Here is a 17,768-nt window from a genome sequence, read left to right on the forward strand (position 1 = left end):
TCCCCTGGCTGTGGACCCGCACTCTGAGCAGCTGCTGTCTCTGGTCCGGCATCTTCCGTGGAGCCAGAGCACTCGCCTCTCCAGGGACCAGGTTGGGCTGGGTCCAGAGACAATAGCACTGAGAGGCAGTGGAGTAGGCCTCAGTCCTGCGGCAGCCAGGAACCTGCCTCCGGGGTCAGCTCTGTGAGCCTGGTGGCGCTGCGAGGCCTGGGGGTGTCTGGAAGAGGTGGTGGGGGGCGAGGAGAAGGATGTTTGCAGTGGGAGCAGCTGCTCATCCTAGGTTCTGGGAGAGGCCACGCACCCCTGGGTCCGGGTGAGGCTGGGTCCTGGGCCCGGGTGAGGCCACGCGTGGCCTCTCCCAGAACCAGGGGCGCGTGGCCTCACCCGGACCTAGGTGCTCGCGGCCTCACCCAGACCCGGGACCCAGCCTCACCCGGACCCAGCCTCACCCGGACCCAGGGGCGTGTGGCCTCTCCAAGACCCAGGGGCGTGCGGCCTCACACGGGCCCGGGACCCAGCCTCACCCGGATCCAGGGGCACACGGCCTCACCTGGACCCGGGATCTAGCTTCACCCGGACCCAGGGGCGCGTGGCCTCACCCAGACCCAGGGGCATGTGGCCTCTCCCAGACCCAGGGGCACGTGGTCTCACCCAGACCTAGGTGCGCGCGGCCTCACCCGGAACCGGGACCCAGCCTCACCCGGATCCAGGGGTACACGGCCTCACCCGGACCTAGGTGTGCGCGGCCTCACCCGGACCCGGGACCCAGCCTCACCCGGATCCAGGGGCACACAGCCTCACCCGGACCCAGGATCCAGCTTCACCTGGACCCAGGGGCGCATGGCCTCACCTGGGCCCAGGACCCAGCCTCACCCGGATCCAGGGGCACACGGCCTCACCCGGATCCGGGATCTAGCTTCACCCGTACCCAGGGGTGCGTGGCCTCATCTGGACCCAGGGGCGCGTGGCCTCTCCCAGACCCAGGGTTGCATGGCCTCACCCGGATCCAGTGGCGCATGGCCTCACCCGGACCCGGGATCCGGCTTCACCCGGATCCAGGGGCACACGGCCTCGCCCGGACCCAGGATTCAGCTTCACCTGGACCCAGGGGCGCATGGCCTCACCCGGACCCGGGATCCGGCTTCACCTGGACCCAGGGGCGCGTGGCCTCACCCAGACCCAGGGGCGTGTGGCCTCACCCTGATCCAGGGGCGCACGGCCTCACCCGGACCCAGGATCCAGCTTCACCCGGACCCAGGGGCGCATGGCCTCACCTGGGCCCAGGACCCAGCCTCACCCGGATCCAGGGGCACACGGCCTCACCCGGATCCGGGATCTAGCTTCACCCGTACCCAGGGGTGCGTGGCCTCATCTGGACCCAGGGGCGCGTGGCCTCTCCCAGACCCAGGGTTGCATGGCCTCACCCGGATCCAGTGGCGCATGGCCTCACCCGGACCCGGGATCCGGCTTCACCCGGATCCAGGGGCACACGGCCTCGCCCGGACCCAGGATTCAGCTTCACCTGGACCCAGGGGCGCATGGCCTCACCCGGACCCGGGATCCGGCTTCACCTGGACCCAGGGGCGCGTGGCCTCACCCAGACCCAGGGGCGTGTGGCCTCACCCTGATCCAGGGGCGCACGGCCTCACCCGGACCCGGGATCCAGCTTCACCTGGACCCAGGGGCGCGTGGCCTCACCCAGACCCAGGGGCGTGTGGCCTCACCTGGATCCAGGGGCGCACGGCCTCACCCGGACCCGGGATACTGCTTCACCTGGACCCAGGGGCGCGTGGCCTCTCCCAGACCCAGGGGCGTGACCTCACCCGGGCCCGGGACCCAGCCTCACCTGAACCCAGGGGCGTGAGGCCTCACCTAGACCCAGGGGCGTGTGACCACACCCAAGCCCAGGGGCGCGCAGCCTCTCCTGGACCCAGGACCCAGCCTCTCCCGGACCCAGGGGTGTATGGCCTCACCTGGACCCGGGATCCAGCTTCACCCAGACCCAGGGGCGCGTGGCCTCACCCAGACCCAGGGGGGTGGCCCCACCCGGACCCTGGAACCAGCCTCACCCAGACCCAGGAGCGTGCGGCCTTACCCGGATCCAGGGGCATGTGGCCTCGCCCGGACCCGGGACCCAGCCTCACCCTGACCCAGTTCCCAGCCTCACCCGGACCCAGGGGTGCATGGCCTCACCCGGACCCGGGTCCCAGCGGGGTTTCGTCTTCTTGATCCCAATTCCTGTTGGTCAATTCCCTCTCAGCAATTCCTTCGGCCATTTTCTCAGAGCTCCAGGGCGGCTGCCGCAGAACTCGCTGGGCGGCGGGCTCGGCGAAGCTCTGGTGTGCCCGGTGCCTGGCAGCGGGCTGGTCCGATGTCACTGCGTCAGCCCTTGGGTCTGCAGCGGTGGCCGGTTGCTGAGCGTGCGCACCTGGCCGCTTCCGGGGCGTTGAGATTCTTGAAGGACTCGGAGGTCAGCAAGCGTGGAGTCTCCCACCCCATGTCTCCCAGGGGCTCGTCTGTCCGTGCTCGGCAGCGAGTGGAGCCATCCCCTCAGCCGGAGACCGCCAGGGGAACTGCGCCGAGCATGTTCCAGGCCGCCATTGTGTCGCCTGAGCCGTAGTTCTTAAAGTGTGGTCTTTGGGTCACCGGCATCAGCATCATCCCGCGTACCCCTCTCTTTTATTCTAGTTGTAGAGCATCTGCTCAGCCAGCCCTCCGGTGGTTCTGGATGGTGTCTGCTCTGCTCTCCCATCGTAGTCTCAAAATTGTTGTGGTAGGCAGCAATCAGGCTTCCGCCCTATGCCTCCATCTTGGTCCTCCTTTGTATAGTTAAGTCTTGATTGTTGTTGGTGTCACTGGGAGGAATTGTCCTCCAGGCCAATTGGCTGTGAGGACCCTCTGTGTCTATAAAGGAAGAATTGCTGTGCAGGAGACACGTTTATGGGCCGGGTCTTGGTGCAGCAAGGCTTTGGTGCTCACTGAGTCTGCCTCTTGAATGTGTCCCTTATGCGAGTGGTTGAAATCTGGTGTCATCTCACACCGACCACTAGATGCCCTCATTTCTGGGTCTCCATTGGAGTGTAGGTCAGCTACTGCCTGAGGCCACTCAGCAGGGATTACAGCAAAAACTGCAGTTTCTTCCTCCTGTCTGAGCGGCCCTGGAGCAGTCCGACTAGAACCGCAGTTTATCTGGTCAAGCTGCCACAGGGCAGGCCACCCACATGCAAAAGCCGCTGCTTGGAGCCCAGGTGCGCCTGCAAGACGTGTGGGGCGGGTCTGCAAGACGTTTGGGGCGGGTCCCAGGGCGGGGCGGGTCTCAGGGCAGGGCAGGGTCTCAGGGTGCCACCAGGCCATGGCATGGCGAACCGCAATGGCTGCAAGTCTGCTTTTTCTGCTTTCCACGTTTCTAAGCCCCCTCGTTCCGCACTCCAGCACAGCAAACACTGATTGCTGGGCACACCTCCGCAAGGAAGTTACTCCCACTCTCCGACACGAAGGCCTAGAGTCCAGCTTCTCCCCGCAGGCATCTGGGTCTCCCGAGAGTCCCCAGAAGCTGGATTTCAGGGTGATGGGGAGCTAATCTCCCCTAGGGTTGGAAAAAAAGCCGCACGACCCTTCCCCCGCCACCAGCCCGACCCACGTGCCACCGCACCTTATCCCCTCTGAGTTCGCTCTTTCCTCTTCCCTCTTAGCTGTAAATCCACCATTCAGCCAGCTCTCCTGTGGTTCTGGGTGGCAGACGCTCTGTCCTCCAGTTGTATTTTTGAAATTGCTGTGCGAGGCGCAATTCATTTGTTTATCTTTGCCGCTTTCTTGGTTTTCCTCTCTCAAAATGGCTAAAGGACTTGAATGTAAGACGGGAATTCCTAAAAATCCTCCAAGTCGGTGTCGGCGGCCTCCGGGGCCCCGAGGATCTCACTGGGCAGCTCGTCTAGGTCGGTGACGCGGATGAGCCCCGCCTGCAGAAAGATGGTCTCTTCCTTCACCGAGAGCCACTGCGCCAAGTCCGCGGCCGCTGCCACAGCAGCTTCCGCGGCCGCCCACGAGCTCATGGCCCCGGCTGGGGTGCTGACTGAGAGGAGCAGCCGCCCGGCCTGGGGAGACGCGAGCAGGAGTCGCCGCGCTCACCAGTCCATCTTTTAGTTGTATTTCCGAAACTGCCATGCGAGGCAACAGATCAGCCGTTCACCTCTGCCGCCATCTTGGCTCCCTTCTGGGATGACTTTCATTCTTCTACTTCCAAGATGGATGGGGAACCAAGGCCACAGTAGGACTTTAACAAGGATCTCAGTCAGAACTGTACTGAGTTTACTTCTCTCTGGGTTCCCCTGAAGTGACTTCCCTTCCCCAGGAATAATGGCCTTGTGAGAAAAACTGGCATGGATCAAATAAAGAGAATGTAGAGGCAGGACTCCTCAAAGTCTGGTTCTCTTCACTTTGGGTGCCGATGGTCTGTGGAGGAGGAGTTTGCGACCCATTTGTGCTGCAAGGAGTGATGCCCCTTCATGAAGAGGAGGTGTGTGGCTGAAGACCACTTCTGGGTACCGCTCACCTGGCCTGTACTCCTGTATACCCTTGCTCCTCCCAGTGAAGGAAAGACATTTGTGTAGTTGCATATGCACTTTGCATTACTTCCGCACTCCGTGGAGTCAGTGCCTGAGATCAGGGGAAAGGCAGCTCACACTCCCGTTCCCGAGCTGGCCAGCGTAAGTGACCTGCCTTTCCCGTCACTTCAGAGTTGGTCCTGTCCAGAGTGAAAATAGAGGAGGGGGTGTAGGTAGCACCTGCTTCCCCTTCCGCGAAGACATGCAATGCCCCAGGCAGGTGGACCTGGCAGAGAGGATGCCAGTAATTTAGAACGTAGTGCAATGAGCTCACTCTCTGGAACACAGTCTGACTTGAATCCCACTGTTCTCTCTTTCCCCAGCTTCTTTCAAGCTGGAACACATCTTTGTTGTTCTTCACACCTGCCCTGGTCTGGGGTCAACAAGACTTTGGCACGCAAAATTCATATCTTCTTCCCCAAAGCCTTCTGCATGTCTTGGTACTACGTAAGGCGTCTGATATCTGGGCCTGGGGAAAGGTCAGAGGTGAGCCCAGAGACATGTAGGAGCCACCTTGGTAGACAGCTCCTTGGGGAAGTTCTCCTTAAGGAAAGCTGCTGGGTAGGAGCTCACCTGCAGGATGGAGTTGGGAGGATGCCACCTGTGGATAGTGGGTCCTGAAGAAGCTGGGTGAGTCCAGGGCCACGTGACTGGCGGGAGATGCTACAGCTTAGCCTGCTATCAGTCTCAAATCTGGGACTCAGGGAGGCCCAGGGGCTTCCTGGGTTACACTCTCCCTCTTGCTCTTGGACTAGAGACAACTGTCCTTCTGTGGTGGATTTGACACGTAGGAAAGGTGGTGCCCCTAGTAAAAGCTGGAGCTCAGGTCACTGGGACTGTGCAGCAGCCTCGGACAGACTCGGGCTCGAGCCTTGGGCCTGTCATTTACGAGCTGTGAGATTTTAGCAAGTTAATGTCACTCCTGATCCTGTTTCCTCATCTGCAAACTTGGAGAACAGTGCCTCCATCAGCACTGGGACGTGGTGACACGAGGTGCTTCCCTCCCGTGTCCACGGGGACAGCGGGGGGAGCCAGTTCTGTACGCAGGGTGTGGGCTAGCATGGACTGATGTCTGCTCTTATGTGATGTCCAGTGCTGTCCTGGAGGCAGCATATCAGAAATGAAGTTCTCACAGGAGCTCCTGCTGGGCTGAGTGGAGCTCAGGGGACCTTCTTTGGCCAGGTTAGTTCAGTGCTTTAAAGCAGGGATGCCCTCAAATGGAAGGGGCACTACCAGTGGGCAAGAACATTCACAAAGGTAAAGAAAGTCTTGATACTTCCCCTCCATGGCCGAAACTTTCCAGCTTCTCACTGAGCTAAGCGAAAAAGGCTGGGGGTGTCTCTGGGATCAAGTAGGTCTTCTCTGTGACCAGCAGGTGGCGCTGAGCCCTCAGTTCTGCCAGTTTACGTCCCCAGTGGCTTAAGGTCTGAGGGCTGCAGGAAGGTTACTCTGGATGGAGTCCTCAGGATGGTGCTGCTAAGGGGTTTCACAGTGGGTCTGACCCCTCCTCTGGGCCTTAAGAGCAGCTAATGTAAGTCCCAAGAGCCAAGCACTGCCCCCAGAAGTCTGGGCTGACTCTGAGTAGCTTCTCATCTATTTTTTTTTTTTCTAAACCAGAAATGGGTCAGCTCAGCAACGCTAGGGGACTGTGTGGTGCAGGGAGGAGAGAGCTTAGAGCTTGGAACTGCAGCAGCAGCAGCTTCTTGGCTCTCAGCCTTGCCTCTCGAGTAGCCTGGGACAATAATAGCAGGCCTCAAACTGCAGCAATAACCCTGGCTTGTCATGTACACCATCCATCCACGCATCCATCATTCATTCATTCATCCAGCACTTACTCAGTGCCAGGCACAGGGCTAAATCAGACATAGTCCCTGATCTCAAGAAGCCATGGACTTGGGGAAGGGGAGACAGACCTAAAAATTGAGGCAAAAGTAGAATACCCACAGACACAGATGGAGGGGGAAGGTCCATGTCTTTCCAGAGGAATCAGGGAAGGCTTCAAGGAGGCATCATTTGGCCTGAACTTTTATGGATTTCAATAGGCAGACATGAAGCCTGGGCAGTCCAGGCACAGGGAGTAACATAGGCAAAGGCTCAGAGGTAGAAAGGTCAATGTTATATGCAAAGAGGGGATAGTAAGGCAGCATGGGAGTGGGAAGGGTGCACAGGGTCCTGGCAACTGTGAACTGTAAGGCTGGAAAGCAGGTAAAGCTGAAATGGCTGGCTATGGGACTAGCCTTGACCCAGAAGGCGATGGGAGCTACTGCAGGTGGTTGACATAGGAGGGTACGATCATAAACCTTTTAATAAGACCACTGGTGGCTGCATCAAGGATGGACTGAGGGGGTGAGATGGAGACAAGAAGACCAGGTAATCCGTGCAGCCACAGCCCCTGAGATTAGTTCGAGGGGCAACTGTGAAGAAAATAAGATCAGGCAGAGACTCTCATCACCGAGGGGAAATATAATTAGCACCCTCTCTCTTAACATCTGCTTGGCCAGTTGCCTCATCATGTGGCTGATGCAATAGCAATCACAATAGCTAACATTTACTGAGCACTTATTATGGACCAGACACGAAAGCATTTTATGTGGAGAGCGGCTACAGTATTTGGAGAGGTTCAAGCCTCGGACTAATGAGAGGGCACAGTCCTCTCATGGCCACGTGCAAGTCCCAGCTTGGAGGGCAGAACCCTCCCAGCACAATTATAGCCAACAGCTGTAGTTGTAAGCTTGAACCTATGGTCCGAACACGTGGCCCCATGTGCCTGAGTGATGTGGGCTTGCTAGAGTTCAGGTGCATGTAATTGAGTAGGATCGAAACCCACGAGAATGTTGTAAACATCTTGACCACGTCCTTACTTTGCCTCGTGGCATCTGGCTGTAAAATAAAGACACGGCTTGTAGTCTGTGGTGCTGTTGCTAGCTCTCCATCAGAGAGACTCTCCATCAGAGAGGACAGCGTCCCACTGAGACCCAGCTTTCATTCTCTTGTCTGTCTTTTCTCAATCCTTCACCACCCCCGCTCAGGTTCACCCTTGGCTGTGCTGGCATGGCACAATTTTACATATATTTTTCACTTCCTCCCACAACAGTTCTATGAGGTAGGTACTATTAGCGTCCCTACTTTATAGATGAGGCAACTGAGGCACAGAGAGGTTGAGTTACTTGACCAAAGTCTTAGAGCTAGAGCCAGGATTTGAACGCAGGCAGCTGGCATAAGGGCTTATGCTCCAATCACTACACTAATGCCCGTGACGTCCCCACCTCTCTCCCTGAGCACCCCAGCTTTGTTACAAGTTCCTGAGAGTGGAGGCAGCGCCATAAGCCTGGTGAGTGTCCAAAGGTTGAAATGGCCAGACAGGTTGGCAGGGCTGGGCTGCCTGAGGCAAAAGGGGAAATGTCTCCTTGAACTGGGGAAGAGGGACAGCCTCAGGGCTCTCTCCAGGGCTCCTGGACTATACTCCATGGCACCTCTGGAATGTGGGCTGGCAGCCCCAGCCCCCCGCTCCCTGTCCACCAGCATGCCTCCTGCTTCCCCAGCAAGAACAGCCCAGAGTTAGAGTCATGAAGGAGGGAGGCTTTATTGACAAGGAGAAGGCAGAATTATGGGTAAGTACACACAATACTGCTCTAAGAGTCCAGGCCTGGAGTCAAGCCCATCAGGGCCAAGGGCCCCTTCACCTCAGGGACCTTGCTCACCCCCACCATCCTGAGCTTTCCAGCATCTCCTTTTCTAGCAACCCCTAGACCCTCCATGGTCACCCTCTGGACAAAGTCAGTGGCAGCCACCGGTGGGGAGCCAGGACCAGAGTTTGGTCTGAGGCTCAGTGAGTGTGGTGGGTCCAAGACCCCCTTCTCCTCGGCCTCTTTCTGCATGGCATGCCAGTGTCTGGCCCAGCCCACCCCAGCGTCTGAGGATGGGGGACAGAGTGGGAACAGGCAGGCTCAGCAGCCACAGCCCACGGAGCCCTCACAATAGAAGCCTTGATCTTGGGGCAAAGGGTAGGGGAACAGTGCCCATCCCACTCCCTGTGCCTGAGAGGTCTCAGTGAAGCTGAGCCTTCTCACCCCATTTCCTCCCTGCAGGAGCCTGCCCTTGGAGGGGAGTCCTGTCAGCCTCAGCCTGTCCCTGTCTGTGCAGGCTCCACACCTCCCATCTTCCAGCTGGAATGAGCTCCCTCATTGGCTGCCCTCCCCAGCTGGCCCACTCTTAAGCTCATCACGTTTGCAGGGAGCAAGGGTGGCTGGGGCCTGACCACAGGCATCTCTTGGGGCCACAGAAACACAGCAGCAGGCCCCCAACCAGCAGTCCCCCAACCTGTTCTTCCCCAGCCATCTGCCCAGCTGTGGCTGGTTGATCATGGGGCTCCAGGAGTAGCTGGAGATCCAGCTTTCGGGCCTGACACTTCCCACAGTTTCCCCAGCCTTGAGTCCGGGGCGGGGCACCAACCAGTCCTGAGTTGGGGCTGGGAGGGGCAGGGACAAAAATAACCCAGCACAGGCTCCCACTGAGACCAGAAATAGGTAGTGACAATGCCTTGTAACACCCTGGGCGAGCGCAGCAGCGGGGAGGCTGAGCTGCGGAGGGCCCAGCCTCACGCCAGATCCGGACCTGGCCAACAGACCCCATACCATGTCCACTCTACATATCGTATCACACTGCCCATGTGCACACACATGTGGGGTGAGAGCCCAAGGGACCAAGGCTCAGGACAGGGAATCCGGAGAGATGCTAAACCTGGGCTTGGCCTTGGCTACGGCCACGCTGCGCTTACGCAGTGGCCCACGGGCCGTAGCGAGGGTCAAAGCGTCCAGCAGGCTGCGGTCCTCCTCAAGCTGGCGGGCCGTGCAGAGGGGCGTGGGCACTTTGATGGTGTTGCCAAACTTGGAGTAGTCCACGGCGTAGCGGCCATCCTCCTCGGACACAATGGGCACGAAGCGCTGACCCCACAGGATCTCATCGGCCAGGTAGGAGGTGCGGGCCTGGGTGGTGATGCCCGTGGTTTCCACCACACCTTCCAGGATGACAATGATCTCGAGGTCCTGATGGTGGTGCAGGTCACCGGGCGCCAGGTCGTAGAGTGGGCTGTTGGCGTCAATGACGTGGTAGATGATGAGGGGCGCCACCAGGAAGATGCTGTTGCCCCCCACTCCATTCTCCATGGGGATGTCCACCTGGTGGAGGGGCACCACCTCGCCCTCCGGGCTGGTGGTCTTGCGCACCACCTGCATGTGGATGGTGGCGCTGATGATCATGCTCTTGCGGAGGTCGCCCACGCGCAGCATGAAGCAGAGGCGGCCTTGGCGCAAGGCGATGACCGCGTGCTTGCTGAAGATGAGGGTCTCGGCCCGCCGGTGGGCCTGGGCGGTCTTCATGAAGATGCAGCCCAGCATGATGGCGTTGATCATGAGCCCCACGATGTTCTGCACAATGAGGATCAGGATGGCCAGCGGGCACTCCTCCGTCACCATGCGCCCGCCGAAACCAATGGTCACCTGGACCTCGATGGAGAAGAGGAAGGCGGACGAAAAAGAGTGGATGCTGGTGACGCAGGGCACGATGGCGCCCTCTGCAGGGGCCAGGTCCACGGGAGCCAGGTCACCGTGGGCGAAGGCGATGAGCCACCAGACCATGGCGAAGAGCAGCCAGCTGCACAGGAAGGACATGGTGAAGATGAGCAGCGTGTGCGGCCACTTGAGGTCCACCAGCGTGGTGAACACGTCCTGCAGGAAGCGGCCCTGCTCCCGGATGTTCTTGTGGGCCACGTTGCAGTTGCCCTTCTTGGACACGAAGCGGGCCCTGCGCTCTCGGGCGCGGTACCGGGGCTCCGCAGGGTCCTCTGCCAGCCGGGTCAGCACGTACTCCTCGGGGATGATGCCCTTGCGGGACAGCATGGCTCCGGCGGCCACCAGGGCGAGGCTCCCCTCATGGGGGTGCCCCCTGACCAGCCTCCGGCCTCGCTGTAAGGTTCCTTCCCTGGGTCCCCTTCCGCTCTGGGACCACCCTCAGCCTGTGCTGGCCTCACTTCTGAGTCGCCTCCCCAGCCAGACGCGTCCTCACCTCCATCTGGCCCCTGCCTCACTTTTTACACCCGTCTCACACCTCAGCCCACCTGCCCATTGCCTAGGGAGCCCCCCCCCTCACCCTGGGGTCCCCACCTGGATCTCAGCTCAACAATCCTCCACCTACTGGCCACCCCCGGGGGACCCCCTGTCTAAGACCCCCGTCTCCCCACCCAGCCTTCCTTCCCAACCCACCTCTTCCACGGTGGAACTTAACACCTCTGGTTATTATCCACTGGCCAGACCTCACACAACCCCCACCGTGCCTCCTGCCTCACCCATTGCTGTCCCCGGGCCCCCTCCAAGCTAGCTGCATATCCTGCCCACTCCCCAGTCTCACCTTCAGGTGTGCCCCTCTCTCCTACCCCACCCCCTGAAGCCGTCTCGCGCTCTTCGCTCTTCGGACCCCCCCTCCAAGCTGCCGTCCTCTCTGTCTCCTTGGGATCCTGCGATCCTCCAGAGTCACCACCCCACCCGGCTCAGCTCCGGATCCCCTCACCCCTGGCACGACCGGACCGGGCTCACTCCGGAGTTGGGGCCTCCGGGCCCCCAGCGGGCCGCACGCACGCCGGCGCCGCGCCCCCGCCCCGCGCTCGGTCCCGGCCCCGCCCGCCTGTCGCCGCGGCACCTGCTCCTGCTCCTCAAGCCGCTGCCGTCGCCTCCCCGCCCCCTTCTGCCCTGGGGCTCGCAGCGGCCGGTCCTCCGGTCCGTCTGTCAGTCCGCAGAGACCGCCCTGTGCTAGGTGGGGGTAGGAGATTGAGGGCGAGGGGCGCCGGAGGAGTGGAGTGGGGGGACGGGGCCGGGGACCGCCAGGGGGAGCCCGACCTGTTCTTGAACTGGAGCGGGGCGGGCACAGACTCAAGCCCCGCCTCCCGCCGGTCACCTCCCACTGCCAGCTTTCTCCAGACTCACAGGCTGGCCTTGGGGATTTGTCCCATCAGATGGACAAAAAGAGGTCCCCCCTGCCCACAGGCTATGAGATTAGGGCGGGATGGGGGTGAAGGAAGTCGTGGCTTGCCCTCCCACTCGGGATGACAGCTCCTGCCGCCCAGGCTTCCGTCCCCAATTTTCCCATCCTCTGTGGGGTCAGTATCCGCCTCTGAGCGCAGCGCTGGGCTTTGCGGTTCCCAGAGAAAGGAGGCACCGAGGGGCTGCATAACCGACCCGGTGACTGGGCGAGATTAGGAGGCCCTGATGACTTCTCAGCCACCTGCTTCTTCTCTTTGGGGGATGTTCTTAAACTCTTCTGAGTCTCGGATCCTTTGAGAATCTGATGAAATCCACGGTCCCCCTCCCCAAGGGCGGGGGTGGCGGGGAGAGTACCTGAGAAGGTGTAGGAACACAATTTAACAGCCACTGCAGGGGATGCTGGATACAGCAGCCCAGGAGCCTGGGTGGTTGCATCTTTTCAATCATGACTGCCCCACCCCAGCCCTGCATGTCAAAGAACTGTCCCTGAGTTACTGGCACTTGCTTCACACCTCCTTACACCCGAAGCCTGATTTCTTCGACCTTAGTTAAGGGGAGGCACTCGGGTCTGTGGGGCTGTATTAGGGCCAGCTTGGTCACTGAGGACCCAAGCTCTTGGCCTGGACATGAGTGGTTTCTACTGCAGGCATTAGGCTAAGGGTTGCCCTATGGCCTAGGCTCCAGATGGGGGGGGGGAGGGGGGTCCCCAGTTCCTGGCTGAAAGGGAAAGGCTGCTTGGTTTCTATTGTGGCAGTACTAGCCCCACTCCCTTTCTGGGGCTCAGGATCCATGTGTGTTCATTGGTTGGCGTGGGGGCTTGAGGCAGAGGCTGGGAAGTTAAGGACAGTGGGTTTGTGGGCCTCAGTAGGGCCAGGTGTGGCTTTCATATTGACTTTTCCTCTCTCCCATACCCATCAGCAGACAGAACACTACTACTTAGAATAAGCATGATCTTGGGCTGAATTACCAGAGGTACAGTGCCTATGGCGGGGAGGGGAAAACAGGATGAGCAGAGTGGGGAGCTCAAGGAGACAGGATTACACAGGAAACCTCTGGGGCAACTACAGCTGTTGAGTCACCAGAAAAGGAGACTTGAAAATCGCCGCCCTCCCTCGAGAGTTTGGGCACTACTGCAGAAACCCTTGAGGTCCAAGAAGGATGGACTAGTAGTGTTGTGTGGCCCCAAGTGTAGACCCAGTACAGACACTGAGTGGAACAGAGGCGGTCTTTGATTTCATGCAGGGAAGAGTCAGTCCTAATAGCCAGAGATGACCCACGTCTGTAGGGTATCCAAGTCAAGGTTGGCAGATCATGAGGGATGCTACAGAGGGGTTTGGGCCAGGATGGCCTTGGGCATCCCTGCAAGACTTCAGTGTGGACCCTGCCCCTGCTACTTCCCTTCAATTCCGTGGGGGTAGGGTGGGCATAGGAGGATGGGGACCCTCTTCTCCTCCTAGGCTCTGCTCCTGGGAGGTCCCATAGTGGCGGGAGCTGCTGGGGCCCCAGAGGCATCTCAGAGCTGGAAAGGCCAGGACCTGCCTCACAGGGTGGCCCTGCGGCCTCAGCTATTTCCTGCTCTACCCTTTCCAGGAGGATGAGCCCACTATCCAAAGAGCCAGCCTCCTGCCCTGCTCCATCCTGTACCTCCTCATATTCATCTCCCTCAAGTCTCTTTCTTACTCAAAAAACTTCTCCATTTCCCTTTTGTTCATAGGCTTATCCCAGACTTCTTGTCCTGGCATTTAAGGCTGTCTGAATTTATGTCACCCATCCACCACTAAATGGGCCATTTTTACCCAAGTCTGCCTATATAATTCTTACCCCTCCCATGCCCAACTCGAATCCTGCCTCTTCCAGGCAGCCTTCAAGGACTCTCCCTCTCTGAGCTCCTGTGGCTCCTAGACCATCCAGAAGGGTTTGTGTTGGGCCCCTCGCCAATGACTGGTGGGTTTTACTTATGTTGTATGGCTCTGACCCCCTTGCAAACAAGATGAATGCAGGCCCAGGGCTCCTGGGGTCTGCACCCCCAGGGCCTGGTACAGCCAGTACTGAAGGCAACATGTAAATGATAATAAAATGATATGCAAACGAGCACCTGCCATTTCTTGGCTGAGGGCAGGTATGCTCTCCTGTTTCAAGATGCAGATGGAGTTGGCTGTTGTTTTGGCCTCCCCTGTCTGGGCCCCAGCACCTCCCAGCCATTACCTGGCTGACTTGTGGCATGCACTGTGCTCTCCCTCTGGAGGGCCAGCATCTCCTACTTCTGAATGCCCCTGCATGGAGGATGGAGATGGAGACATGTGGTCCAGACCTAGCCAGTCAGTTTGTTCCAATCCTCTGGCCACATGACTAGGGGCAGGGATGTGACCCAAGTTGGTCAATTGAGATTTTTGCTGGAACTATTAGGAGAAAGCATCTCTTTTTTCAGAGGGGTAGGGTGTAAGCTGGAGCTGCTAGTGACCATCTGTCGTTGGGGAGGGGAGAGGAAGATGGAACCGGAAATAGAGACACATCCTGATGTCAAACACCTGGATCCAGCGTACTTGGAGTAGCACACCTCCTGCCCTTCTCAGTCACATATGATAATAACTCCAGTTTTTGTTGAAGCCACATGAGGTTCCTGTCATTTGCTGGGGAAATAGTGCATTTCAAAGAGGGGTTGAGTAATCCAAGGTACTTGGGGTCCCACAATTTCAGTTCAGGAGTTAAAGTGAGAAGGAAGGGGACCAAACTATAAGGAGACCTGCTACCTTACCTGATGAGATAATCACAAAATGCTATAACTCTTGTTATGTGCTGCCCCAAAAAGCATATGTTGAAGCCCCCCCAAATGTGACTGTATTTGGAGATAGTTCCTGTGAAGAGGTAATTAGGTTAAATGAAGTCATAGGAGCGGGGCCCTAATCCAAGATGACTGGCATCCTAACAAGAAAAGAGAGAGACACCACAGATGTGCAAACAGAAGAATGGCCATGTGAGGACATAGCCAGATGGCAGCTGTCTGCAACCAAGGAGTGAGGCCTCAGGAGAAGTCAGATCTGTGATAGGCCTCAGGAGAAGTCAGATCTGCGATATCTTGATCTTGGACTTCCAGCCTCCTGAACTGTCAGAAATAAATTGCTGTCATTTAAGCCATGCTGTCCTTGCTGGTTTGTGATGGCAGCCCTAGGACGCTAATACAACCCTCATTTCACAGACAAGGAAACCCGCTTTGCCCGAGCTCACACAGCTTCTTCAGGTCTGCTTGATGCCAAAATCATGCTGGCTCCACTGGACCCACAGTCTGCCCAGCCCCCGGCCCACCAGATCCAAGGCCTCTGGTAGGAAATAACCAATCTCTTTATTTACAAGTGATTTACAGTTAGAAAACCCAGGTGGGTGGTGAGGCCAGGAGGGGGCATGGGCTGGCACTTGGGCTCCGGGAGGTCACTTGTCTGCACGGACGAAGGAGGCAAAGACGCTGTCCTTCCGGCTGAGCAGCTTCTCTGGCGTGTCGAACTCGAGGATGGCGCCACGCTTCAGGACAATCACCAGGTCTGCACTCAGGATGGTGTGCACACGGTGCTGAATGGAGCAGGAGGGTGCTGGTCAGGGTGGTGGGGGAAGGCTGGGGCAGCTGAGGGCATCCTTCCTGCAGCTTGGAGGTGGAGGAGGCGTGTGGCCAGAATGTCCTGGCTCTGTGGTGACTGCCCTTTCCTGAGGTGGCTGTGATTCCAAGCCTTCCATTCACTAATGACGTCCTCTCCCTTCACCAGGTTCAGCTCTGCCCCAGACTTCAGGCTTCAAGCCTCAGAGACCCCCACCCCCCATTTCCTATGGAGATGTCACCCTAGCCTAGCTCACTGGGCCTAGGGAAGGGGTGAGGTGTGGGAAGGGATGGGGTGGGGGAGGGATTGGAACTTGAAGAAAGAGAGGGGAGGTCTGAAGGACAGCAGGTACAAATCCTCTCCACTCCAAATCCTGCAAGCCTTCTAGACTCCTTGCCGTGCCCTGCCCCAGGTCCCCTCCCTCTTGATCACCAGGTCCCAGTGAGCCTAAGGGCTGCTCTTTCACTGGGTGTCCACCCTGCACCCCATCAACGGGCCCCTTACCGCAATGGTGACCACGGTACGGTCTGCGAAGGCCGTCATCACCACCTTCTGGAGGATGTTTTCCTGCCAGGTTGGAGCAGCAGCTGTTGGCTCACCTGCCCAGTGGTTGTGGTCTGGCCTAGCTTTGGGGATGTGGGGCCCAGGGTTGTGGCCCAGCTCCCATCTGACCCCAATCCTAGCCCCACCTCCTCCCTCTGTCTGGCCCTAGTCCACATAGGACCGACCAGGTTCCCAGCATTCAAGGGGCTCAGCTCTGTGCTTATGTGTGTGTGCTGTGAGCTTATGTGGGGTGTGCTCTGGTGGGGGACAGGTATGAAGTTGCCATGGATCTGTGTGCAGCTTGTATGTATGTGGATTGTGAAGATGCCCTAGCTGGAGTCAGGGTCCCCACCCCTTTGCCTTTTCTGCCACAAATGGCCTTGATGTTCAAGGCAACATCTTGAACTTCAGGGCCACTTTATGCAAATTTCCCCCTAACCCACCCACCCTCTCCGAGCCCCCCACCCCGTGGATGTGCCCAGGACCGACCGTGGCCATGTCGATGGAAGCCGTGGCCTCGTCCATGATGAAGATGCTGGTCTTCCTCACGAAGGCCCGCGCCAGGCAGAACAGCTGCCTCTGGCCCTGGCTGAAATTCTCCCCGCCTTCTGTGATGATGGCATCTGAAATCAGCCCCAGGAGAGGAGCAGGGCTGAGTGAATCTTGGGTTGTGAGGAGAGTAGACAGTGTGGCTTGGGGGGCGGGGGCTCGGGAAATGTCTGTACAGGAGCGAGTATGTGAGTGTGTGTGGTGAGTACAGGTGTGTAGGGTTGCCGTGCCTCACACAACAACACGGATGCCACCCGCATGGATTACAACGGGAAGAGCACCCCCTGGAGTGTGTGCTGCTGGGGCCCTGGGCAGTTCGGGGAGGGTGTGTGCACTGAGTGATTCTCTGAAGCCAAGACGTGGCCAGCCTCTGCTGCCAAAGGGGCCGCAGCAAATGCAGCGACCCTGGGGAGGGGCGGTCTCCCAGGAGCCTCCAGGAGCGCCCTGTGCCTGTGATTCCCCAGACGGTTCTCTCCTTCCTCTTTCTGGGAGAACTGGGCAGGCAGGTGGACAGGGAAGGACAGGACTGAATATACCGCCATGGTATTGGGGACCTGAAAGCTCCATCTCACAGGGACCCCTACTGTCCTCTCGGTGTCAGACCCTGAACTGACCGTTGTGTGACCCGGGGCAAGTCACTTGACCTCTCTGAGCTCCCGAATGGGGAGAGCTAGGACTAGATGGTCTCTGGGGTCCTGCAGGACCTCAGACTCCAAACTCTGGACAAACCTAAGGCATGAGTTTTCCCTCCCCAGCCCTTACGGACATCCGGACGTCCGCTAGTGCCCGACCAGCCGCTCAGCCAGCAGTGGTTACCGAGGCCTCCTGGCAGCGCCTTCACCACCAGCTTCAGCTGCGCTATCTCCAGGGCCTCCCACAGAGTGCTGTCGGAGCACTTCCGCTCTGGGTCCAGGTTAAATCTGGGGGGGACACAGAAAGCCCCGTAGAGAGGGGAGCAGGTCCTGGCTCCATCCCCACGGGCCTTGCAGAGGGTGAGGCTGGTGAAGGGAGCAGTGAGTGAGAACTGATTGACTTGGGGGTCTGGCTGGGAGGTGGGCTCTACGGTGGTGGCACCCCAGACCTGAGGGTAGGGGTACCCCTAGGGACCAGGGCCTGCCCAGGCCTAAGGAGAAAGAGAAGGGCATGGGGGTAAACTCCTCTGAAGAACCAGCGCCAGCCCCTCGCGCTCCTGGCCTTGTTCACCCCTCCTCTTTGTGCTCCAGATTGGATGGCTGGAGCTGAGCCAGGCCTGGCCGGGGACCCCCCCCCCCCCCCCGGGGCTCACCGGATGGTGCCGCTGAAGAGGACGGGGTCCTGCAGGATGATGGAGAGGCGCGAGCGCAGGGTGTGCAGCGGCAATTTGGCGATGTCAATGCCGTCAATGATGATGCGCCCTGCGTGGAGACCATGCTACAGGTGGGGCACCATGGTGCTGGGGCTTGGGTCCCCAG

At 59.0% G+C, this 17,768-nt stretch overlaps 2 protein-coding genes across 5 annotated transcripts in view; both read right to left on the reverse strand.

The window, feature by feature from the left end:
* Positions 1-8,143: 8,143 nt before the first annotated feature.
* Positions 8,144-10,774, reverse strand: KCNJ11 (potassium inwardly rectifying channel subfamily J member 11). The gene has a single exon (XM_008149010.3). The coding sequence runs from the start codon at positions 10,499-10,501 to the stop codon at positions 9,314-9,316; it is 1,188 nt and encodes a 395-aa protein (XP_008147232.2). The 5' UTR covers positions 10,502-10,774; the 3' UTR covers positions 8,144-9,313.
* Positions 10,775-15,013: 4,239 nt separating this feature from the next.
* The window catches only part of ABCC8 (ATP binding cassette subfamily C member 8), a 71,827-nt gene continuing 69,072 nt past the window's right edge, over positions 15,014-17,768 (reverse strand). For all 4 annotated transcript variants that reach the window (XM_028156784.2, XM_028156783.2, XM_008149009.2 and 1 more), the window contains exons 35-39: positions 17,603-17,711; positions 17,134-17,237; positions 16,258-16,391; positions 15,730-15,792; positions 15,014-15,202 (exon numbers count right to left, since the gene is read on the reverse strand). In XM_028156784.2, the coding sequence (XP_028012585.2) occupies positions 15,065-15,202; positions 15,730-15,792; positions 16,258-16,391; positions 17,134-17,237; positions 17,603-17,711 (548 nt within the window). In that variant the 3' untranslated portion in view covers positions 15,014-15,064. The remainder of the gene's footprint in view (positions 15,203-15,729; positions 15,793-16,257; positions 16,392-17,133; positions 17,238-17,602; positions 17,712-17,768) is intronic.

The sequence above is a fragment of the Eptesicus fuscus genome, chromosome 13, assembly GCF_027574615.1.
Source record: "Eptesicus fuscus isolate TK198812 chromosome 13, DD_ASM_mEF_20220401, whole genome shotgun sequence".
Classification (NCBI taxonomy): domain Eukaryota; kingdom Metazoa; phylum Chordata; class Mammalia; order Chiroptera; family Vespertilionidae; genus Eptesicus; species Eptesicus fuscus.